The sequence below is a fragment of the Phyllobates terribilis genome, unplaced genomic scaffold, assembly GCF_046119375.1.
Source record: "Phyllobates terribilis strain yellow unplaced genomic scaffold, ASM4611937v1 Scaffold_4__5_contigs__length_816908805, whole genome shotgun sequence".
In the NCBI taxonomy this organism is placed as follows: domain Eukaryota; kingdom Metazoa; phylum Chordata; class Amphibia; order Anura; family Dendrobatidae; genus Phyllobates; species Phyllobates terribilis.
This window is the reverse complement of record NW_027362764.1, coordinates 378,810,183-378,835,322: the sequence shown is the minus strand read 5'-3', so window position 1 is coordinate 378,835,322 and position 25,140 is coordinate 378,810,183. Positions and strand designations below refer to the sequence as shown.

The window sequence follows — 25,140 nt, the reverse complement described above, 5'->3', positions numbered from 1 at the left end:
ATCATGTGACCACAGCGGTGACCAGTCATTTCTGTGTGGACTGGAAGTCACTTCCTCAATGTAAATGTGTGCGAGTCGGCAAGTCACAGCTGTGGTCACATGATGCAGAAGAGGATGGCAGCAGTGCTGGAAACGGCAGAAGGTGATGTCCGGTATTCACACACTGTACATACAGTACTGATAACTAACGGATGGGGAAATAAAAACAAACCCAGCAGGGGTACATTAAATAACAAATTAATGAATCTATGTAATGCAAAAGGTACTTACTTTTTATTTGTTTTTTAATAGGTTTTGTATGATCCAGCCAATGCTAAAATTTGAGAAAAAAAAAAAAAGAGACCGTATGGTCAACTGTGTGAATGACATCATCTAGCATTATATCAATACAGTGGGTGTGGAAAGTATTCAGACCCCTTTAAATTTTTCATTCTTTGTTTCATTGCAGCCATTTGGCAAATTCTAAAAAGTTCATTTTTTTCTCATTAAAGTACACTCTGCACCCCATCTTGACTGAAAAAAATAGAAATGTAGAAATTTTTGCAAATGTATTAAAAAAGAAAAACTGAAATATCACATGGTCATAAGTATTCAGACCCTTTGCTCAGTATTGAGTAGAAGCACCCTTTTGAGCTAGTACAGCCATGAGTCTTCTTGGGAATGATGCAACAAGGTTTTGCAACACCTGGATTTGGGGATCCTCTGCCATTCTCCAGTTCCGTCAGGATGGATGGTGAACGTTGGTGGACAGCCATTTTCAGGTCTCTCCAGAGATGCTCAATTGGGTTTAGGTCAGGGCTCTGGCTGGGCCAGTCAAGAATGGTCACAGAGTTGTTCTGAAGCCACTCCTTTGTTATTTTAGCTGTGTGCTTAGGGTCATGGTCTTGTTGGAAGGTGAACCTTCAGCCAAGTCTGAGGTCCAGAGCACTCTGGAAGAGTTTTTCATCCAGGATATCTTTGTACTTGGCCGCATTCATGTTTCCTTCAATGGCAACCAGTCGTCCTGTCCCTGCAGCTGAAAAGCACCCCCATAGCATGATGCTGCCACGTTTCACTGTTGGGATTGTATTGGGCAGGTGATGAGCAGTGCCTGGTTTTCTCCACACATACTGCTTAGAATTATCATCACAAAGTTCTATCTTCATCTCATCAGACCAGAGAATCTTATTTCTCATAGTCTGGGAGTCCTTCATGTGTTTTTGAGCAAACTATGCGGGCTTTCATATGTCTTGCACTGAGGAGAGGCTTCCGTCGGGCCCCTCTACTATAAAGGCCCAATTGGTGGAGGGCTGCAGTGATAGTTGACTTTGTGGAACTTTCTCCCATCTCCCTTTGCATCTCTGGAGCTCAGCCACAGTGATCTTGGGGATCTTCTTTAATTCTCTCACCAAGGCTCTTCTCCCACGATTGCTCAGTTTGGCTGGGGGGCCAGGTCTAGGAAGACTTCTGGTGGTCCCAAACTTCTTCCATTTAAGGATTATGGAGGCCACTGTGCTCTTAGGAGCCTTGAGTAATGCAGACATTTTTTTGTAACCTTGGCCAGATCTGCGCCTTGCCACAATTCTGTCTCTGAGCTCCTTGGGCAGTTCCTTTGAGCTCATGATTCTCATTTGGTCTGACATGCACTGTGAGCTGTGAGGTCTTATGTAGACAGGTGTGTGCCTTTCCAAATCAAGTCCTATCAGTTTAATTTAACACAGCTGGACTCCAATGAAGGAGTAGAACTATCTCAAAGAGGATCAAAAGGAAATGGACAGCATGTGACTTAAAATATGAGTGTCTGAGCAAAGGGTCTGAATACCTATGACCACGTGATATTTCAGTTTTTCTTTTTTAATAAATTTGCAAAGAGGTCTACATTTCTGTTTTTTTTCAGTCAAGATGGGGTGCAGAGTGTACTTTAATGAGGAAAAAAAAAGAACTTTTTAGAATTTACCTAATGGCTGCAATGAAACAAAGAGTGAAAAATTTAAAGGGGCCTGAATACTTTCCGTATACTGTATATTCAAGTTTATGATACAAATTATAACAATTAATAAATAATTTGCAAAACCATGGAAATGAGCCGGAGTATAAGTTGGTATATGTGTAATGTGTAGAAGCTCATTCACACTGTGGCCGTTTTACAGACAAAACCAAAGAAAACCTTGTCTTGGTGGGATGGCTTTTACGCTCTTTTGATCAAAATTGTGTAAACTAAGTTTCATAAGTCATTTACATGTACTATTACCATTTGCATATTTACTTACTACAGGGAATATGCTAATTTTGTTGTGCTTCTTCCTTGGGTTTTGTCCTTAAACATTTTTCTAAAATATTCAAATAAATAAAAGGTTGACATTGCTACAAAACACCTCAACAGCACAAACCCATAGAGCTCTGTTCCCTTGAAGTGAACAGAAATGATTTAGAAGCAGCAAGTTTTTGTATTATGGATTCATATACTCTGTATGGAGGTTATATATGCAGCATGCTTATGAGGAGACCGTGTGTAAGAGATACTAATGTGTACAGGAGGCAAAGTAGCACAGTAACCGCTCTGTATATGCAGTTGTTCAAAGAGGGAGAAAAGGACAGCTACCGTATCTTTAGCTTGCACACATAAATCATTTTTAGGATTAGGTCATTGAAACTATCAGATCACAATAAAACAACATTAAGCATTTGGTTGTCTTTATTGGTGCATCAGAAATGTCGAGATAAGGCATAAAAAAGATCGAAATGATTAAAGGCAGAAGATTTTTTTTTATTTGATTTCAATAGGTTTTGTATGGTCCCGTCAATGCTAAAAAAGATGGCATTTTCATTAATTGCATGAATTGAACATACAGCAGTCATATTTGCAGTAAGGTTGATGTACACTCTGAAGAGGGCTAGAGCAACTTGTGTTTTAGCATTTCAGAGTACTATTTATTATATATGGCCTACGAACTTCTCGTTTCCCTGGCATATCCAGTGGCACTCCCATTCTCCAGGCCTTTTAAGCAATGGGCAGGTGTTGCTTGTACATAAACAATCAGTGACTGTGCGGCTCAGGGCTAATGCCAGTGAACACTGCAGACACTGACAGGCAGCAGAAGTCACACGGATGCTTGTGATCAAAAAACGAGAGAACTGCCAAAAAGTCAGTGTTTGTGTTTTCACTTTCAGTACCCATCTAAGACAATGGCTTTGGGTCTTGAACTGTAAACCTCAATCTACTTAAAAGTAACATTTCTCCATAAATCTAAAATATCAGTCAATGCACGGTGTTTATATACTTAAAATTTTCAAATGCAGAAAAGGGCATAGTGACCAATGCCCCTTGTTGAGCTGGTTAGTATATATGTAGCTTACCACGGGCTTAGGTGGTCTGATATTGGGACCCGGTTCTATTTGTCTACCCTTTTATATGCATTACTTCAACTTTGATATACAGTAAGGTTTTTAATATAGACAGTGTAGGACCGTCCCAATTTAGGGTCACCTTGTCGCTTGTGGGACGGCTTGTATACTTTTTTTGATCAAAAATAGTTCACCAAGTACCCTATATTTCATATGCAACTTTGCTTTACATTTATATATAATGATGGTAGGGTATGAGATATATTTTTTGTCTTTTGTATGTTTCATAAAATTAATTGTAGCATCGGCGTCTCAGCCCCCTGCCAGGCAGAGACGCCGTCCCCCTTACCGCCGCGCTCCGGGCCCGGCGTCCTCCGGCCCTCCCGCTGCTGCTGGCGCGCGCAGCTTCCAGAGCACTGTGCTTAGGGCGCGCGCTTCCTCCCTCTTAAAGGGGCCGCGCGCACAGTCCTAAGGAGTCCCCAGCCAATGGCCGGAGGACCTCTCATATGAAAGGCACCTCCTTTTATATGAGAGGTCCTCCGTGCAAGGTTGTAGCTCTGTGTTCTAAACTCTGCTTCAGCCCTCAGGTTCCGCTGCTAGCCTGACTACCAGTCCAGTCCGCCGGGCTGACTACCAGTCCAGTCCGCCGGGCTGACTACCAGTCCAGTCCGCCGGGCTGACTACCAGTCCAGTCCGCCGGGCTGACTACCAGTCCAGTCCGCCGGGCTGACTACCAGTCCAGTCCGCCGGGCTGACTACCAGTCCAGTCCGCCGGGCTGACTACCAGTCCAGTCCGCCGGGCTGACTACCAGTCCAGTCCGCCGGGCTGACTACCAGTCCAGTCCGCCGGGCTGACTACCAGTCCAGTCCGCCGGGCTGACTACCAGTCCAGTCCGCCGGGCTGACTACCAGTCCAGTCCGCCGGGCTGACTACCAGTCCAGTCCGCCGGGCTGACTACTAGTCCAGTTCCCCAGCCTGACTACCTGTGTCCGCCTGCCAAGTACACTTTCCAGCCCGAAGGTCAGCCTACAGTCCTAACCCGCCAGTCTGTCTATGGGCCAAGCTTGTCTGCCTACCCGGAGAACGTACCAGTCACCTGCCGTGCCTACCAGCCAGCCTACCTGGAGGCTCCTGCCAGCTACCCATGGTGTCTGCTAGTCCGTCTTCCCGGATCACCCGTCAGCCTGCCTGCCGTGCTCATCTGCTATACCGGTCAGTACCTGCCTTCTGACCCATGGGAGTCACCTGCTCTCATACAAGGACTGGTCCAGAGTAGCACCTGGTCCCTCTGCTCGGTCCTTCCCTGGTTCACGGAGTCGATTGAGCAGCCGTGCGACCTTGGTCAGTCCGAGTTGATACCTAGTTACGCCCCTCTGGTCCCTTCTTGCACCGCAGCACAGAGGTTCCACCACCTGGATCTGTAACAGTTTGCACGGGCCATGGAACCTAGTGGCCCCCAGGCTCCTTCACTTGCTGACCTGTATCAGGAGGTTTCTCGTCAGATCCCAACAGGAAACCATCCTGACCTACCTGCGGTCTGTCAACTCTCGCCTGGACACGCTGTCCGTTTCACCAGTGTCCGCCTCGAGCCGAGCGACACCCGCTCCGGCGGCGCCTATGCCTACCAGTGCCACGGCATCCTGCTCAGGACCCCGGCTCTCTGCGCCGCCTCGTTTTGGGGGTGACCCCGTCTTATGTCGGGGTTTTCTGAACCACTGCAGGCTGCACTTTGAACTACTGGCACATCAGTTTCCCTCCAATGGGGCAAAGGTGGCATTCATCATGTCTCACCTCACCGGGGAAGCATTGGCATGGCTAAACCCTCTATGGGAGAGAGGGGATCCCCTGGTGTCCGATCTTCCGGCTTTCCTCACTGCCTTCCGGAAAGTCTTCGATGAGCCCGGCCGAAGGACTTATACTGCCTCCTCATTGCTCCGACTCCGCCAAGGGAGTTTCACCGTGGGCCAGTATGCCATACTGTTCCGTACCCTCGCTTCTGAGCTTGCCTGGAACAACGAGGCCCTGGTGTCCACCTTTTGGGAGGGTCTTTCCGGACGGATCAAGGACGAGCTAGCCGGCCAGGACATTCCTACCACCCTGGATGACCTGGTGTCACTAGCTACCCGGATTGACATCCGTTTCCTGGAACGAGCTAAGGAGACTACCTGGGAGAGAAGATTTCCTCGTCTTGCTCCTGTTTTCCAGAAACCTGCCTCCCAACCTGCAACTCCCCGGGCACACTCGCCCAAACCCATGCAGATCGACCAGACCAAGATGGTCAAGTCTCGCCAAGAAACACGCCGTGCTGAGGGGAGCTGTTTCTACTGTGGTAGTAAGAAGCATCTGATCCATTCCTGCCCAGTGAAGCCGGGAAACTCCAGTGTCTAGGACCACTCGGAGAGGTCGTCCTAGGCAAGATTAAATCCTCTCCGTTCTTGACTATGTCCATCTCTATCTCCTGTGGAGAGAACCGCTTCCTTGAAACCGCACATCTTGATTCCGGAGCCGCTGGGAATCTCATTTCTCAAGAACCTTGTAGAGAAGTATCAGATTTCCACCAAACCTCTGGCTGAACCATTAGCAGTCGCTTACGTGGATGGAAGACTCCTTCCGGTGACCATCTTGCTCGTCACAGAGCCTGTAACCCTTCAGGTGGGAATGCTGCACTCGGAGATGATCTCCTTCCATGTGCTATCCGGACTCTCTCACTCCCTTTTGCTAGATTTACCCTGGCTACAGAGACATGAACCCGTTCTGAATTGGCGATCCTGTGAGGTGCTCCGTTGGGGGCAGGATTGCCATGAGACCTGCCTGGTTCCGGTTCGACCTCCGTGTACTCCGGCTAATTTAACTAGGCCAACCGGCACCTCACTGGTCCTATGCAGATGTCTTCGACAAGAAGGAGGCAGAGACACTGCCACCTCATAGGCCATATGATTGCCCTATCAACATGGTACCCGGTGCCACTTCACCCCGTGGGCGTATCTACTCCTTGTCGCAGGCCGAAACCCAGGCCATGTCGGAGTACATCAAAGAAAATCTGCCTAGGGGATTCATCCAGAAATCTACCTCCCCGGCTGGAGCTGGATTCTTCTTTGTAAAAAAGAAAGACGGCTCACTACGCCCCTGTATCGATTATAGGGGACTTAACCAGATTACTATCAAAAATAAATACCCACTGCCACTCATCTCAGAGCTGTTCGACCGGCTTAAAGGCGAGAAGATCTTCTCCAAGCTCGATCTTCGTGGGGCGTATAACTTGGTCTGGATCCGCCAAGGAGACGAGTGGAAGACGGCATTCAATACCCGAGACAGCCACTCTGAATACCGTGTGATGTCCTTCGGCCTCTGTAATGCTCCAGTCGTCTTCCAAGAACTAGTTAACGACATCTTCCGTGACCTCTTATATTCATGCGTGGTGGTGTACCTGGACGACATCTTGGTCTTCTCTCCGGATCTACCCACACTCTGGAGGGATGTTCGTCAGGTCCTGCTTAGGCTCAGGCAGAATCACCTATACGCAAAATTTGATTAATGCCTCTTCAAGCAGACCTCTCTTCCGTTCCTGGCCTATATTATCTCGAAAACTGGTCTACGGATGGACCCCGAGAAGGTCCCTGCCGTTTTAAAGTGGCCCCGACCGGAGGGGTTGAAGGCGATTCAGCTATTCCTGGGCTTCGCTAACTATTATCGCCACTTCATCCCGCATTTCTCTTCCAGGACTGGACCCATCTCTGCACTCACCCGTAAGGGTGCTAATCCTAAGGAATGGACGTCCGAAGCGGAGGAGGCATTCCTCTCCTTAAAACAAGCCTTCTCTTCTGCCCCGGTGCTGCACCGTCCAGATTGCAACAAACAGTTCTTTCTGGAGGTTGATGCTTCCTCTTTCGGAGCCGGAGCGGTGCTCACCCAGAAATCCCTGTCCGGGAGAATGGTAACCTGCGGCTTCTTCACCAAGCTCTTCTCCACGTCCGAGCGCAATTATTCCATAGGAGACCGTGAACTGCTAGCCATCAAATTGGCGCTGGAGGAGTGGCATTACCTGCTAGAGGGGGCTCTGCACCCGGTGGTCATCTATACTGACCACAAAAACCTGGCATATCTACAAAATGCCCAAAGACTCAATCCGGGTCAGGCCCGGTGGTCTTTGTTCTTCGCCAGTTTCAACTTTACCCTACATTACCGCCCTACGGACAAGAACGTCAACGCTCACCACACCGATTGGGTAGAGCTCCTACCATGAGCAGAGTTCTCCTATAATAACCATGTGAGCGAATCTTCTTCCAAGTCCCCGTTCTTTGTGGTCTACGGTCAACACCCCCGGATTCCGTTTCTCGTCTCTGCTTCAGTGGACAATCCTGCTGCGGAGTCTCTGGTCAGCGAGTTTTCCACCATTTGGGAGGACACTAGATCGGCACTTCTTCAATCCTCCGAGCGGATGAAGAGACATGCTCATAAAAGACGTCTGGATCCGCCTCAATTCCATCCGGGAGACAAGGTTTGGCTCTCTTCCAAACATGTTCGTCTCAAAATACCCTCCTATAAGTTGGGTCCACGGTTCATCGGTCCATTTGAAGTCCTCAAGCAAATCAATCCAGTGGCCTACAAGTTAAAACTCCCGGCCACCTTACGGATTTCCCAACTCCTTCCACGTATCTCTCCTCAAACCAGTTGTTCTTAATTCTTTTTCTGATGATCCAGGTACCTCCCCAGCTCCGGTAAGAGGAAAAACCTTTTTTCTGGTGGACTGGCAGGGGTTTGGCCCAGAGGAGAGCGCCACTCACAGGCATTATCTGCAACAGAAGGTAATTACAAGAAGTCTTAGGGGCCCCGGGGGAAGAATAAAGCAGTGGACAACCCCTTTAAGGGTAATCGGGTAAAACTACAAGAACTGATAGCAATCAGCTCCTGTCTATGTCCATATACAAAATGCGACTGAGTGCATAGAGTGTATGGGAAGAGATGAGATTAATGACCAGATTCTGAAGAGAATGTAGAAACAAAGAAAGGAGAAAAGATAGATTAGTGAAATGATGTGGTAGGTAGTCTAAAAAGACTTGTGGGTACTGGGACTCAACTGGATAGTCTGGAGTAATGCATTCTAGAGAACTGGTGCTGCACAAGAAAATATCTTGAAGATGTTGATGGCAGTTCTGAATTTTGAGGAATGTCCATATTCGATCAATAGCAGAACAGAGAGCATGGGTATGGTGGTGGTCGAGTGAGGTATGATATGTAGGGTGGTACAGCACTATGGACAGCCTTGTGAGTGAGTGTGATACGTTTATGTTGTATACTGTAGCAGATATGCAGTTTGCACAATGACTGGCAAAAAATGCAGACATCTGTATTTCGGCTGGACACAAATGAGCCTGGCTGCTGCATTCAGGGTAGACTGGAGATGGCTCAGTTTATTAAAAGGAAGACCAATTAGTAGTAAGTTGCAGTAGTTTAGATAAGAATGACTAAGAGTAACAGTGAAATATTTGCAGTTTCAAAGGTAAGACAGTAGGACATGAGTGTGCAAGTGATTGGTCATAAGGAGTGAAGATCTGAGTCACATAACATTAAGACAGCAGGCTTAGAGCCTGGAAGATACAATAGCAACACACATGGAAATAGCAAGTTTAGGTAGGTCAGTAGGGAGTGGAAACATGAAGTTCAATTATGTAAAGATTCAGTTTTAGAAAGAGGGAGAACATGATGTTAGAGACAGCACACATAATCACTGGTATCTGTCTTGGTACTGCAGATCACCCAATGCTTTAACAACCTTGGTCGTACTCTGCACCCCACTTCTCATCTATATCCTTCTATACATTGGAGCCCAAAGATGTACACAGTATTATAAATGTGGTTTGTATAGAGGCAAAACTATGTTCTGGTGAGGACCATCTATGCCTCTTAATGCATCCCATGATTAGAGATGAGCGGTGTTCGACTAGAACTGTTCGCCAATCTCAAATTCGAGCTGTTTTGGGCGGTGTTCGAGTTGTTCGACGAACCCGAACGATTTGCAAAAAATTCGGCTGTTCGAGGTTATGTTCGATAACTGTTCGTGCACCAAAAGCGTGTCCTGCATGTCTGGCGCTATTTAGAGCACCAATCATGCAGGGATTGCCTGCCACTCACTGTAATGCCACAGCCATGGTGGTTGTGGCATTACAGTGATTGCCCAAATCGATGGGAACAGTGCCAACAGTGAAACATGAAAAGCCGGCAATTCAGCAGCGGCATACACCTGTACCCGACAATTTAGAACCGAAAGAATAGAGCTTCACACATAGATTAGATAGATATAAACATGTCAGCCACATATATACGAAGTACAGTGAAAGTGCTGCTTACTGTACTTGTCATTTAGCGTAAAGGATTTATCAAAAAAAATAATAGTGTTTTCATGCACCGTCTCTTTAAAAAAGCCGGCCGGCAATTCAGCAGCGGTACCCGACAATTTATAACAGACAGAATAGAGCTTCACACATAGATTAGATAGATAGAAACATGTCAGTCACATATATATGAAGTACAGTGATAGTGTTGGTTACTGTACTTGTCATTTAGTATTAAAATAAAGGATTTATTATTAAAAAAATTGGCGTGGGGTTCCCCTTAATTTTAGGCTCTAGCGGAGGTTAAGCAGACGGCTGGGGCAGATGTTTGAAGCCTGGGAAGGGGGTAATACCCACGGAGCTTCCCAGGCTACTAATATCAGCCCCCAGCTGAATACATAGCCTTTACTAGCTATTAAAATGGGGGACCCCCCAAAAAAAATGACGTGGGGTCCCCCCTAATTTAATAGCTAGCAAAGGCTAGGCAGACAGCTGGGGGCTGATATTAATAGCCCAGGAAGGGAGCCATGAATATTGGCCCCCTCCCAGGCTAGAAACACCAGCCATCAGCCGCCCCAGAAATGGCGCATTCATAGGATGCGCCAATTCTGGCACTTAGCCTCGCTCTTCCACGCTGCCCTGGTGCGGTGGCAGGGGGTAATAGGGTTGGGGTTGATGTCAGCTTATAATGCCAGCTGACATCAAGCCCAGGTTAGTAATGGAGAGGCGTCTATAAGACACCCCCATTACTAACCCCATAGTCAAAGTTAAAAAAAACACAAACACCCAGAATAAAGTCCTTTAATTGAAATAAAGACACAATCCTTTATTGTTCTAAATTAAACCATACTTACCGTCACGCCCATTCCAGCTGAAGCCAACGATCTCCTGCAATAAAAGAAAAATAATAAAGCAACCTCATCCTTACCTTTCCATGGTTCCCACGACAGCTTCAGCTCTGCTACATCGAGATGACAGGCTGGACCGCAGCAGAACGCTGCCATCCAGCCTCTCATCCCGCAGACACTGAGAAGCGCAGGCTTGCTTGCGCTGCTCAGCGTCTCTCTGTGACGACATCCAGATGAGCAGAGTTCATGTCCAATGAACTCGGCTCACCTCATGCACGTCACTGACAGCGTGGGAAAATTCTCACGCTGAAGCGGTGAGTGCAGGAGAATTCTCCCACGCTGTCAGTGACGTGCATAAGGTTAGCTCATGTCCAATGAACTCAGCTCACCTCCTGCACGTCACTGACAGCGTGGGAGAATTCTCCTGCACTCAGCGCTTCAGTGTGAGAATTCTCCCACGCTGAAGCGCTGAGTGCAGGAGAATTTTCCCACGCTGTCAGTGACGTGCATGAGGTGAGCCGAGTTCATTGGACATTAACTCGGCTCATCTGGATGCCCTCACAGAGAGACACTGTGGAGCGCAAGCAAGCCTGCGCTTCTCAGTGTCTGCGGGATGACAGGCTGGATGGCAGCGTTCTGCTGCGGTCCAGCCTGTCATCTCGATGTAGCAGAGCTGAAGCTGTCATGGGAACCATGGAAAGGTAAGGATGATGTTGCTTTATTATTTTTCTTTTATTTCAGGAGATCGTTGGCTTCAGCTGGAATGGGCGTGATGGTAAGTATGGTTTAATTTAGAACAATAAAGAATTGTGTGTTTATTTCAATTAAAGGACTTTTTTCTGGGTGTTGTGTTTTTTTAAATACTTTACTAGAAATTCATGGTGGTCATGTCTAATATTGGCGTGACCCCATGAATTTCGGGCTTAGGGCCAGCTGATAATGCCAAGCTGGCCCTAACCCCTTTATTACCCAGTGAGCCACCGCATCAGGGCCCTGGATGAGTTGGGTACAGCGCCAGAAGATGGCGCTTCTATGAACGCGCCATTTTCCGGGGTGGCTGCGGACTGCAATTTGCAGCGGGGGTGGCCCAGAAAGCTTGGGCCTCCCTGCGCTGCGGATTCCAGCCCCCAGCTGCCTAGTTGTACCTGGCTGGACACAAAAACAGGGCGAAGCCCCACGTCAATTTTCTTTAAATTATTTCATGAAATAATTAAGAAAAAAAGGGCTTCCCTATATTGTTGTGTCCGGCCAGGTACAAATAGGCAGCTGGTGGTTGGGGGCAGCCCGTTCCTGCCTGCTGTACCTGGCTGGACACAAATATAGTGCGAAGCCCCACGTCAATTTTTTTTAAATTATTTCATGAATTTCCTGAAATAATTTAAAAAAATTGAAGTGGGGCTTCACACTATATTTGTGTCCAGCCAGGTACAACTAGGCAGCTGGGGGCTGGAATCTGCAGCGCAGGGAGGCCCAAGCTTTCTGGGCCCCCCCCCGCTACAAATTGCAGTCCGCAGCCACCCCAGAAAATGGCGCGTTCATAGAAGCGCCATCTTCTGGCGCTGTACCCAACTCATCCAGGGCCCTGGTGCGGTGGCTCACTGGGTAATAAAGGGGTTAGGGCCAGCTTGGTATTATCAGCTGGCCCCAAGCCCAAAATTCATGGGGTCACGCCAGTATTAGACATGACCGCCATGAATTTCTAGTAAAGTATTTAAAAAAAACACAACACCCAGAATAAAGTCCTTTAATTGAAATAAAGACACAATTCTTTATTGTTCTAAATTAAACCATACTTACCATCACACCCATTCCAGCTGAAGCCAACGATCTCCTGCAATAAAAGAAAAATAATAAACCAACCTCATCCTTACCTTTCCATGGTTCCCACGACAGCTTCAGCTCTGCTACATCGAGATGACTGGCTGGACCGCAGCAGAACGCTGCCATCCAGTGTCATCCCGCAGACACTGAGAAGCGCAGGCATGCTTGCGCTCCTCACTGTCTCGCTGTGATGGCATCCAGATGAGCCGAGGTCATGTCCAATGAACTCGGCTCACCTCATGCACGTCACTGACAGCGTGGGAAAATTCTCACGCTGAAGTGCTGAGTGCAGGAGAATTCTCCCACGCTGTCAGTGATGTGCATGAGGTGAGCTCATGTCCAATGAACTCAGCTCACCTCCTGCACGTCACTGACAGCGTGGGAAAATTCTCCTGCAATCAGCGCTTCAGCGTGAGAATTTTCCCACGCTGTCAGTGACGTGCATGAGGTGAGCCGAGTTCATTGGACATGAACTCGGCTCATCTGGATGTCGTCACAGAGAGACGCTGAGCAGCGCAAGCAAGTCTGCGCTTCTCAGTGTCTGCGGGATGACAGGCTGGATGGCAGCGTTCTGCTGCGGTCCAGCCTGTCATCTCGATGTAGCAGAGCTGAAGCTGTCGTGGGAACCATGGAAAGGTAAGGATGAGGTTGCTTTATTATTTTTCTTTTATTGCAGGAGATCGTTGGCTTCAGCTGGAATGGGCGTGATGGTAAGTATGGTTTAATTTAGAACAATAAAGGATTGTGTCTTTATTTCAATTAAAGGACTTTATTCTGGGTGTTTGTGTTTTTTTTAACTTTGACTATGGGGTTAGTAATGGGGGTGTCTTATAGACGCCTCTCCATTACTAACCTGGGCTTGATGTCAGCTGGCATTATAAGCTGACATCAACCCCAACCCTATTACCCCCTGCCACCGCACCAGGGCAGCGTGGAAGAGCGAGGCTAAGTGCCAGAATTGGCGCATCCTATGAATGCGCCATTTCTGGGGCGGCTGACGGCTGGTGTTTCTAGCCTGGGAGGGGGCCAATATTCATGGCTCCCTTCCTGGGCTATTAATATCAGCCCCCAGCTGTCTGCCTAGCCTTTGCTAGCTATTAAATTAGGGGGGACCCCACGTCATTTTTTTTGGGGGGTCCCCCATTTTAATAGCTAGTAAAGGCTATGTATTCAGCTGGGGGCTGATATTAGTAGCCTGGGAAGCTCCGTGGGTATTACCCCCTTCCCAGGCTTCAAACATCTGCCCCAGCCGTCTGCTTAACCTCCGCTAGAGCCTAAAATTAAGGGGAACCCCACGCCAATTTTTTTAATAATAAATCCTTTATTTTAATACTAAATGACAAGTACAGTAACCAACACTATCACTGTACTTCATATATATGTGACTGACATGTTTCTATCTATCTAATCTATGTGTGATGCTCTATCTTTCTGTTCTAAATTGTCGGGTACCGCTGCTGAATTGCCGGCCGGCTTTTTTAAAGAGACGGTGCATGAAAACACTAATATTTTTTTTAATAAATCCTTTACACTAAATGACAAGTGCAGTAACCAACACTGTCACTGTGCTTCTTATATGTGTGACTGACATGTTTCTATCTATCTAATCTATGTGTGATGCTCTATTCCTTCTTGTCTAAATTGTCGGGTACCGGTGTATGCCGCTGCTGAATTTGCCGGCCGGCTTTTTTAAAGAGAGTGTCTTCTGAGCAGTTTGTCAGCTTTTGGACACCTTTGCAGGTGTTTTCTGTGTGTTTCTATGTGTTTTTGTTTGCCTGCCATTGGTTTTAACGGTGTTCGACGGTGTTCTAAGGTGTTCGACGAACAGTTCCTCGAACATCCCGGTGTTCGACGAACCGAACCGAACCCGAACACTACGGGGGTGGCTCAACACTACCCATGATTTTATTTGCTTTGGCTGCAGCAGCCTGGCACTCGCCACTAAAGTTGACTTTTCTGTCTACCAATATGTCCAAATCATTTTCAGTGACAGTTTTAGCGGGTGTTTTACTATTTTGCACATAACTGAACATTGCATATCCTCAACCCAATAACACCTTACATTTATCCATGTTAAACTTCAACTGCAATTTGTCAACTCAAGCTTCCCTAAATTTCTCTATCAATCCAGAGGAAGATCATTACATATTAGAAAGCAACCTTGATAAGCTTGGAATCATCTGCAAATTATACAATTTGACTATGTCCTCAACATCATTGACAAATATTTAAAAAGGTGAGGGTCCAATACTGACCCTGTTTTATTCCAATGTTAACCGTGATCCAACCAGGGAGTGTTCCATCATTAACCACCCTCTGTTTCCCATGAGAGTCCAAATGCAGTTTGAAAAGTACTTCTAGATAACATCTATGACCTTACTCTGGTCCAGTGTAGAACTTGCCTCTTCAAAGAAGCTGATCAAATAAGTTTGACGACTGATTTCTCAAAAACTCATGTTGACACTGGGTTAAGAGTTAAATTCTTAATCTGAAACCCTAACCCTTTCACTTTGTACTGGAACTTAGGGTTCTGTTTATATTACCCACTTTGTATGAATATTCATTTGAGAATCCCAGTGCATGATAGGATACTCAAATAAATAATCATCTACTGGATGAAACTGATGTCATTCACCTTTCAGCCCTGAAACGAAGAGTCATCGGGGAGGGGGGGTTGGACATCCCGATACTCCCCTTGCTTTGTTTGCCGCCCTGAAACGAAGCATGATCAGTGACGCTAGTTTCAGGGTCTGGCCCTTGCCCTATCCCTGAGTGTCTCCTCCTTGCACAGTCTCCCTCAGTGCCCTGTGCACTGAGAGCAGCATCCGGTTTCTTGTCTGCTTAGATGAATAGTAATTAGCCGGCAGCAGAGCGGTGTCTCTATACCCGGTGTGCAGGAGGACTAGCGCCGACCCCGCAGATGACATCACTGGTCTCTGTTGGGCATAGTGACACCGTTCTGCCTCTGACTTATTACTATTCATCTGAGGAGACAGCAGAGCAGACGCTACACTCATCGCACAATGCACAGGGGGGAGATTGCGCAAGGGAGACACTGACACAAGAGTCACTGATGACGCTTCGTTTCAGGGCGGCAAACAATGCAAGGGGAGTGTCGGGATGTCCCAGCCCCCCTTAACCTTACTTCAGTGTTTTAAAAAGCCACATGGTAGACCCTGTTCCTTTGTCACAATGGTGAAGACAAAATGAGCTGTGTGAGAACATCAGAACTGCTTTTTCTAGTAAACACAAGACTTCCAAAGGGTATAAGGCCATATCTGTAGATCTCGGTATCCTAGTATCAACAGTGCACAATGTTAATAAGAAGTTTGCCAAGCATGGAATCGTCAAGAACTTCCCTGGACGTGGGGGAAAGAGGAAAATTGACAAGAGAGTTCTTCGAAAGTTGGTGGAAAAAACACCTCGTCAAACATCCAAAGACCTGAAGGCCAACCTGGAACAGTCTGGGGTCATGGTTTCAACAAGTACCATACGCCACAAATTGGACTAAGCAGAGCTATATGGTCGATGGCAAAGGAAGAAACCATTGCTGAAGAAAAGACATAAAAAGAAACTACTGATCTTTGCCAAAGAGTACATTGACAAACCACAATCCTTCTGGGAAAATGTTCTGTGGACAGATGGAACAAAAATACAGCTTCATGGCAATGCAAAGCAACAGTTTGTTAACAGGCGGTGCAATGAAGCTTATGAGGAAAAGAACACCTTATCAATAGCGAAGCATGGTGGAGTAATATAATGCTGTGGGGTTGCTTTGCTGCCTTGACCGTATCACATGAATCATGAAATCAGAGAATTGTCAAGAGATTTTAGAGTGAAATGTCCTACCCAGTGTAAGAAAACTTGGTTTGAGTCGAAGATTATGGGTCCTCCAGCAAGACAACGACGCAAAGCAGTAGCACACTTCCAAAAGTACATTGATCGCACCAATCAGAGTGCCTGACCAGGAGGTGACCAGCCTGTGACCTGCCTGTCACAACCCTACCACCCCATTGTGACCACCCTGCAGCTCCTCACACTTGGTAAGCATTTCTACAGAGCGGCCATACACTGATCTGCACTGTGCTGGGCCTTGTGGTGCCACAGAAGCACCTGTAACACCACAAGACCTTACTCTTACCAGCTCTGGTCTCCTCAGTGTCCTGGGTCTCCTGCGGTAAGCTATGGATCCTGGTCCAGAGCCTGCTGCTGATCCTGCTGCTTCTGAAAGAAGAACAAAGAAGACTTTGGTAAGTCCATCTCTGATCTCCCCTCATCCACCCCAATCCCCCCCACCTCTTTTTACCCCCCTTCCAACCCCAATCCCCCTCCCCCCCAGTTTTTTTTTTTTTATTGTGCGTCCTGCAGCAGCCGAGCGCCGACAAGTGACTACGTCCGTGCTCGCTGCTTTTCAGGACTTTTTTTTGTCCCTATCCATTTCCCTCCCCCTCCACTTTGCACCACCTCGGTACGTGCATCCAGCAGCCACCGAGCGTTTATCGGTGAGATAAATCATCGATCAGCACTCGCTACTTTACGTTTTTTTTCCCACTAACCTTTTCTCTTTTGTAGAGGGCGTCGCGCTGTACGATTGTGCGCGATGCTGGGCCTTGCAGTGCCACAGAAGCCTGTGACACCACAATCGCCGCTACTGCTGCTGCTACAGAAGACATCTTACAGAAGACATCTGACAGACGACAACTGTAAGTAGGATTTTTGATCCCTCCTCATCCACCCCGATCCCCCTCTACCCCTTCCCGTCCCCCTTTCAGCCACCAAGTGCTGATCATTACTTGATCAGTACTTGATCGCTCGACTTTTGTCAGTTTTTTTTTCTTGCTTCCTGCAGCGGCCGAGCGCTGATCAGTGACCGCAGATAACTGATCCGCACTCGAGCTCGTAGTTTTACACTCCCCCCCCCCCTCCTCTGCACCACATTCGTAAGCACATCCAGCAGCCGCCGAGCATGTTTGCACCACCTACGGTTTTTCCTTTTTGTTTTTCAGAAAAAAAAAAAAGTTTACACCATGCACACTGACACACACACTCTAAATAAAGTACTGACACAGATGCACCACATACATAAAAAAAAAATGTCCCGCTCATCCCAAACTCGCTATGCGGAGAAGGCATATGCTTTTCTTGCATCCGACACTGACAGCGAGGGAGAGGATCCCACCTTTCTTTATTTTTCAGACTCCTCGTTGTTGTCCTCTTCTTCCTCCTCAGGTGCTGCTGAACCGCCCAGCAGTCATCGCAGGAGAGAAGATGAACCAGAGCCCCCCACTACTGACCCCATATGGATCTCGCCCCCCAAATATTATGAGCCATTGATTCCGGATTTCGTGGCGGAATCAGGAATCAAGTTTGACACCACCGGCCTCACAGAAATAACTTTTTCAAAGTCTTTTTCTCTGAGGATTTTGAAAAACCTCATGGTGGACCAAACTAATTTATATGCTCATCAATTTTTGGAACAAAACCCCCCTTCATCACTTTCTATCTGGTCTCCTGTGGACACAGTAGAAATGATGAAATTTTGGGGGCCTGGTCCTTCATATGGGGATTCTGAAGAAGCCAGAAGTTCGGCAATACTGGAGTGTTGACATTTTGCATAACACTCCAGAGTACAGAATGGTCATGATCCGGAGAGGTTTTGAGGCCATCCACAAGTTCTTGCATTACAACGATAACGCACGGTGTCCTGCACACGATGACCCGAACTTTGATAGTCTTTTCAAAATTCCGCCGGTCATCGAGCACTTCAACAACAAGTTTGCTGAAGTGTACGTGCCCCAAAGGGACATCTGCATGGATGAGTCCTTAATCGCTTTTAAGGGGCTGTTTGGATTCCGGCAGTACTTGCCCAGTAAAAGGGCAAGATACGGAATCAGCTGTATAAACTTTGAGAGAGTACCTCAGGGTACACACATGTTTAGAGTTTACGATGGGAAGGACTCCCGGATTGAACCCCCTGAATGCCCCCCTGTTCTGGGAGTGAGTGGGAAAATTGTGTAGGATTTGGTGCACTCACTGCTGGATAAAGGTCATCACCTCTACGTGGATAACTTTTATATAAACCTATAAGAAGAGCTCCATATCATAATCTTGACAACAGAAGGATAGAGAGATGTAACCAGGATCCACTAAGATATATGTGGAGGACACCACTCTCAAACAAACAGACAGAGATATAGCTATTAGTGCAAAAAATCAGTATATTTTATTATACACAATATTCCATATAATAAACAACAATAAAAAACAATTTATGGGTGACTGAGATGAGGGGCAAAGTAAAGGATAAGATCGAAATACCCAAAGGAAAAAGAAACCATTAACCCAGCTGCAGAATACTCCACACTACATGTGCACAAGTATATATTCAAATGTGCAACATAGCCTGTGTCTTACTTGTTAGAAGGACACCAGAGCTAAAAGCATAAGGCTCAGCAAAAGGCTATAAAGGCAGGTAAGCGTTGTCTTCACAAAGCATGTAAGTAACATCAATGTGCATAAATCTTAAATTGCCAAGCATTACCTTGAGACATAGTAGTCAGAGATGTGGAGGATCTGCAGTGAGTGAATGAAAAGCGAGCCTCAACGCGCGTTTCGCCTGCATGGCTTCGTGGACCCAGAGACGTTTTGAGGCCATAAACAAGTTCTTGCATTACAACGATAATGCATGGTGTCCTGCACGCGATGACCCGAACTTTGATAGTCTTTTCAAAGTTCGGCCGGTCATCGAGCACTTCAACAACAGGTTTGCTGAAGTGTACGTGCCCCAAAGGGACATCTGCATGGATAAGTCCTTAATCGCTTTTAAGGGGCTGTTTGGATTCCGGCAGTACTTGCCCAGTAAAAGGGCAAGATACGGAATCAGCTGTATAAACTTTGTGAGAGTACCTCAGGGTACACACATGTTTAGAGTTTACGATGGGAAGGACTCCCAGATTGAACCCCCTGAATGCCCCCCTGTTCTGGGAGTGAGTGGGAAAATTGTGTGGGATTTGGTGCACTCACTGCTGGATAAAGGTCATCACCTCTACGTGGATAACTTTTATACCACTGTCCCTCTCTTCAAGTCCCTCTCTACGCGAGGTACCGCAGCCTGCTGTACTGTCCGCAAAAATCAGAGAGGCCTCCCAAAGACACTAATTGGGCAGCTGCTCAGAAGGGGTGAGAGCAGAGCCCAATGTAGCGACCACCTACTGGTGGTCAAGTACAAGGACAAGAGGGATGTCCTTTTCTTGACCACCATACATGTGATGGCAGCAACCTCAGCACTGTACGAGGTTCCACTACACAGGTCATCAAACCAGACTGTGCAGTGGGGTACAACAAATACATGGGGGAAGTTGATCTCTCTGATCAAGTCCTCCAGCCGTACAGTGCTTTGAGAAAGGCCAAGGTGTGGTACAAGAAGCTGGCCGTGCACATCGTACAGATGGCAATGCACAACGCTTTCTTTCTATCACAATGTGCAGGCCAGACTTCTACGTCGTACCTTCACTTACGGGAGGTAGTTATCAAGGCCCTGATATTTGGCAGTGGTGATGGAGCGGGCCCCAGTACTTCCGGAACTGAAGGACCGAGAATTGTATCAGGCCAGCATTTCCCGGGGGAGGTCCCTCCAACAGGAAAAAAAGGTAAGTTTCAAAAGAGGTGCTGAGTGTGTTACAAAAGGGGAATACGCAAGGACACCATTTATCAATGCCACACCTGCCCCGACAAACCCGGTCTGTGCATGAAAGAATGCTTCAGAAGGTACCATACTTCGTTCCATGCACTACTAAATTAATTTCTGACGTATGACAACCTCACAAACACTACACAACTGACATATGACACTACATTAGAAAATTCACAAATCAGGTATCAGTTCCAAAAATTGGGAACTTGTTGGGCATTTCCACTGTTTAGGCACATCAGGGGCTCTGAAAATGTGATATGATGCCCACAGACCATTCCATCAAAGTCTGCATTCCAAAGTGTCACTCCTTCCCTTCCGAGGCCTAACATGCACCCAAACAGTAGTTTTCTCCAACACATGGGGTATCAACGCACTCAGGAGAAATTGCACAACAGCATTTGAGGTCCACTTTCTCCTGATATCCTTGTGAAAATATATATATATATTTTTTTTTAACATTTTTGAGGAAAAAATGTGTTTTTTTTATTTTCACAAGTCGATGTTATAATTTTCTGTGAAGCACCTGGGGGTTCAACGTGCTCACCACACATCTAGATAAATTCATTGGGAGTCTAGTTTCCAAAAAGGGGGCACTTGCTGGGCATTGCACTGTTTAGGCACATCAGGGGCTCTGAAAACCTGACATGACACCCACAGACCATTCCATCAAAGTCAACATTCCAAAGCGTCACTCCTTCCTTTCCGAGCCCTGCCGTGTACCCAAACAATGGCTTTCCCCCCCCATATGGGGTTTCAGAATACTCATGAGAAATTGCACAACAACTTTTGGAGGTTCAATGTCTCCTGCTAACCTTGTGAAAATAAAAAATTGGGGTCTAAATGTAAAATTTGTGAAAAAAAGTTAAATGTTCATTTTTTCCTTTCACACTGGATTAGTTGCTGTGAAGCACGTGAAGGGTTAATAAACTTCTTGAATGTGGTTTTGAGCACCTTGAGGGGTGCAGTTTTTAGAATGGTGTCACTTTTGGGTATTTTCTGTCATATAAACCCCTCAAAGTGACTTCAAATGTGGTGTGGTCCCTAAAAAAAAATGGTTTTATAAATTTTATTGGAAGAAATCCAGCCTGTGGTAATTATAATGTTTCCCCGCTCCAATGCATGCCACAGTGCCCTGTGATGTGCAGTTGCAGCAGCCAAATCCAGGCATTGTGACATGCAGGAGAGGGGGGGAACATTGTACTTCACACAGTAGGCAGGATTTCTTCTAGTCCCCGGGCCTGCAAACATCAGAAACTTGATTGAATAAAAACATTTCACAGCAACAAGACCACTAATATGAGGTATACAGGTAGGTATAGATTTACATTTCTATCACCTGTATGCCCATATTAGAAGTCAGATAAGTGGCAGGGGTGACAGATTCTCTTTAAATGAGCAAAATTAATTTTGATGGTTATACAAAAAAGGTTGAATGTAGGAACTAGCTTTGAAAAATTGTCAGGTTTACACTAGTTTATGCAAACTTTTGTCCTCAAACTATCTTAGATTTGTTAGTGAATGAAACGAAGAGCAAGAAACCAGTTGAACCACTTTCTCTGTTAGAAGCCCGAAACCTGAGGTCTGCATACAATTAAATACACTAAATCAGTTGAAAATGACAACAGTACTTCCAGACTGTTCACTTTTGCTTTCCAACGCTAAAGAACAGCACATTTTGTAAGAAAGGGGGCTATTCATTATGTTCTCAGCAGCGCACAAATTAATGTAACTTTTTTTTAAAGGCCAATTCCTCTGAAAAATGTTAGATGAGAGTTTGGAATACAGTTAATCCCAGGGTCATGATCTATAGTAGGTGAACTGCACAGGTTATGGTTTTGTCATAATCTCGGAGCCAAAGAAGGCCCAAGCAGTTTCTGCACTCCGTAAGAGGAGACCAGTGATACATATAACCCTTAATAGGCAGGAATCATGGGGTTTTTTCGAACCTCTTGTTAGATTTGAAAATAAATCAAAGATTGCTCCTAGCAGTGCTCTGAGAACTTTGTCTAATAAATTCCCATTTCTGTTTGTTCAGACTCCAAGTAAAAGTTTCCTCCCTGTGGTAAGGACTGAGGTCTGGGTGCAGGACAGGTTCAGAGTGCTGTTAACCCGGTATCTGCAAGTTGATAGCATTTTTTCAGGTGACAGGTTCCATTTAAACATCAACCTCATTTTCCTAATTATGTAAAACGGGCAAAGAAAAGCAGACGTCGCCTGCGAAATTTACACTTTTTTTTCTAAGGCAATGAATGCCTCTTGCAACAAATTTTTTTGCATATAAGCAGAGATAACGTCTTTTTACTGTATAAGTGTTAAATGGAATTTGTCAGCTATAGTATTTCCCTCTGTTAAATGATGGCTCTCACTACATTGCTGGTGTCATCTGATTTCTGGCTCATGCTTTATCCCCTGTAGACAATGCTCCTGTATTGTGCGCGCTGAGCAAGACCTGACCGGAGCATGCGTGAGATTTTGCAGCCGATACCCACGAAGAGCTACAAAATGACCTGACAGATTGCCCTAAATCAAAACTTTTGTTTCTGCAGCTCCTCTGCAAATGATGCCTCTCCCTGGTAACTACTACAAATAAGCTAATTGTATATCTGCAATAACTGAGGGGGAGGTGATGGAGTGACGCTGTAGAATCAGACTACATGGGGTATTCGCTACTAAAAGCTATGGACACAAATCTGCACAGGGGCTGTAGAGACAACAGTAGGAGACGTCTAAATAAAGACTGCAAAGATGGATTAATTTTCAATAAAGAAAAAAAAGAGAAAAAAAAGAGAAAAAAAGAGGGGTATACAGTATCAGTCAAAAGCTTGGACACACCTCTAAGGGTTAATCACAGTTTACTGTATTGTTGGAGAGGTGTTATGTAATATAGGAACAGGCCAGTAGAAGACAGCGTAGAGGCCAGAGTTGCAGCACAGGGGTTTGGTAGTTGGTGACTGTGGCTATGAGAGTTCAAGGAGAGAGTGAAGCTACGCATTGTTGGAAAAAGGTCTGGATAGAGCGGTGCGACTCTGATCTGTTTTTGGTGACTGTGGGACGCATTATTTCACACCTACTCATGCACTTTTTCTTACTGAAATGTGCACATTTTAGATTCAGTCTGAAAACAGCAAAACCACGAAGGGATATACGGTATATAGAAAATGATTATAAAAAACATTTTTAAACACAAACCAATGTGTGTATTAAACCTTAGATTTCAAAGTACTCCCTTTTACTCTGATGGCAGCGTTACATCCCTTTATTATTCACAGAAGCAGCTCTAACAGGCAAGTCACCTGGAATGGCTTTCCAACAGTATTGAAAGAGTTCCCAGAGGTGTTGACTGCTTTGTCTTCACTATGTGCTTTAACTCACCCAGCAGGGCTATTGTGATGGTTTGGGATAACTATGCCATGAATTTGGAATAAATCAGCAACAGTGTCACCAGAAAAGCACCCCATATCATCACATCTCCCCTTCCAGGTTTCACGGTGGGTTCCACACATGCAGAAGTTTTCTGTGTCTCACAAAAACATAGCAGTTGGTACCAAAAATCTCTTTTTTGATTCCTTAGATCACAGTATAGATTTCCACTGATCTAATGTCCAGTTTTTGTGTTATATAGCTCTCAAGTCCCTTCTTGTTTCAGCCACTAGCCGTATTATTACAGCCAGGTATGTTTGACTCAAACACTGTAGTTTTTCAGACAAAAACATATTTTAATAGCTGCCAGGGACCGAGCCGCACTCTACACTAGTCAGACAGGCCGGTCCCCGGCAGCTTCTCCCTGCCCCCTGACCGTGACTGACCGGTCTCTGCCTACATGCACATATTAGGTAGAGACCTGTCACTCCAGATCAGCGGGCGGGGAGAAGCTGCCAAGGGCCTGCCTCTCTGACTAGTGTAGAGCACGGATCAGTCCCGGCCAACTATAAAAGTATGTTTTTCTCTGAAACGCTGGAGCATTTCAGAGTCACACATACCTGGCTGTGACCCTACAGCCAGTGGCTGATACATGCTGCCTGTGGAATGAACAGTATGTATCAGCTGTCAGGTTCCTTTTAATGTCTGAGCATCATTTATGAGTGATGTTATCTGAGGTACTGTAAATTTGTCGTTTTTGAAGATGGTCAACTTATGTTCTGCAGCAGAGGTAATTATTCGTCTTCCTTTCCCCTTTCATTTGGTGGCTCCCATGAGAGTCAGTTTCATAAGAGCAACTGAGGGTTTTCATGACTGCACTTGAGGATACCTTCAAGGTTCTAGCAGTTTCCAAACTGACTGCCCATCCTGTGTAAAGTAGTGATGGACTGTTGTTTCTCTCCATGTATTTATTGGTTCTTGCCACATTATGGCTAAGAACAGTTGTGAAGTAGGACTCGGCACTGTATGGAACTAAGTGAAAACACTTCCTCTGCATAACACCTGATAGTGTTTGCAACTATCTTAAGGCTATGTGCGCAATCAGGATTTAAAGCAGAAATGTCCTGTGCGTTTCTGCATCTCCTTGGCAGGAAAAACGCATGCGGAAATTCAGCGTGTTTTTGAAGCGTTTTTGTACATCAATGAATGCTTTTTGGAGCTAAATAAAGTTATTTGGTGGGACATTGCTTAAACCCTTGGATTACCTTCAGAACTGAGGTGAGTGTATTGGTAAATTTAAATGATTAAAGAATGTCTGTTGTATTTCAAATAAAGTGTTTACTCTGTGTCTGTGTGTTTAACTCTTTACTTTAATTAGGTTTGGTCATGAAAAGGTCTGATTGACACCTTGACATCACCATACAAATGAGCCAGGTGTCTGCTAGTCCCATTCACTAATCTTCATTAGCATTTCTATTCAAGAAATTTGTGCGGCTGCTGTGAGCTGTTATTTTTAGCCCAGGAAGGTGCCATTTGCAAAAATGGTCCCTGGCTGTAATTAACAGCTCACAGCTGGTTCGTTAGCAGCTACGCACCCCTGATCAGCACTCAGCAGCGCTTTGGACACAGCATATTTTTGTTGCGTCCAAAACGCGGTGTTCTAATGCAGCACTTTTTATGTCTGTACATGTGAATCCACCGCATGTAATGACACTTCAATCGGTCAAAATCTGCAGTGGAGACTAGCGTGTCCGCTACAGA

At 46.0% G+C, this 25,140-nt stretch overlaps 1 protein-coding gene across 6 annotated transcripts in view; it reads right to left on the bottom strand.

Annotated features, from left to right (window-relative positions):
- The window catches only part of EPB41L4B (erythrocyte membrane protein band 4.1 like 4B), a 1,171,543-nt gene that overhangs the window by 1,010,933 nt on the left and 135,470 nt on the right, over positions 1 to 25,140 (bottom strand). For all 6 annotated transcript variants that reach the window (XM_073678479.1, XM_073678478.1, XM_073678481.1 and 3 more), the window contains one exon: positions 271 to 313. In XM_073678479.1, the coding sequence (XP_073534580.1) occupies positions 271 to 313 (43 nt within the window). The remainder of the gene's footprint in view (positions 1 to 270; positions 314 to 25,140) is intronic.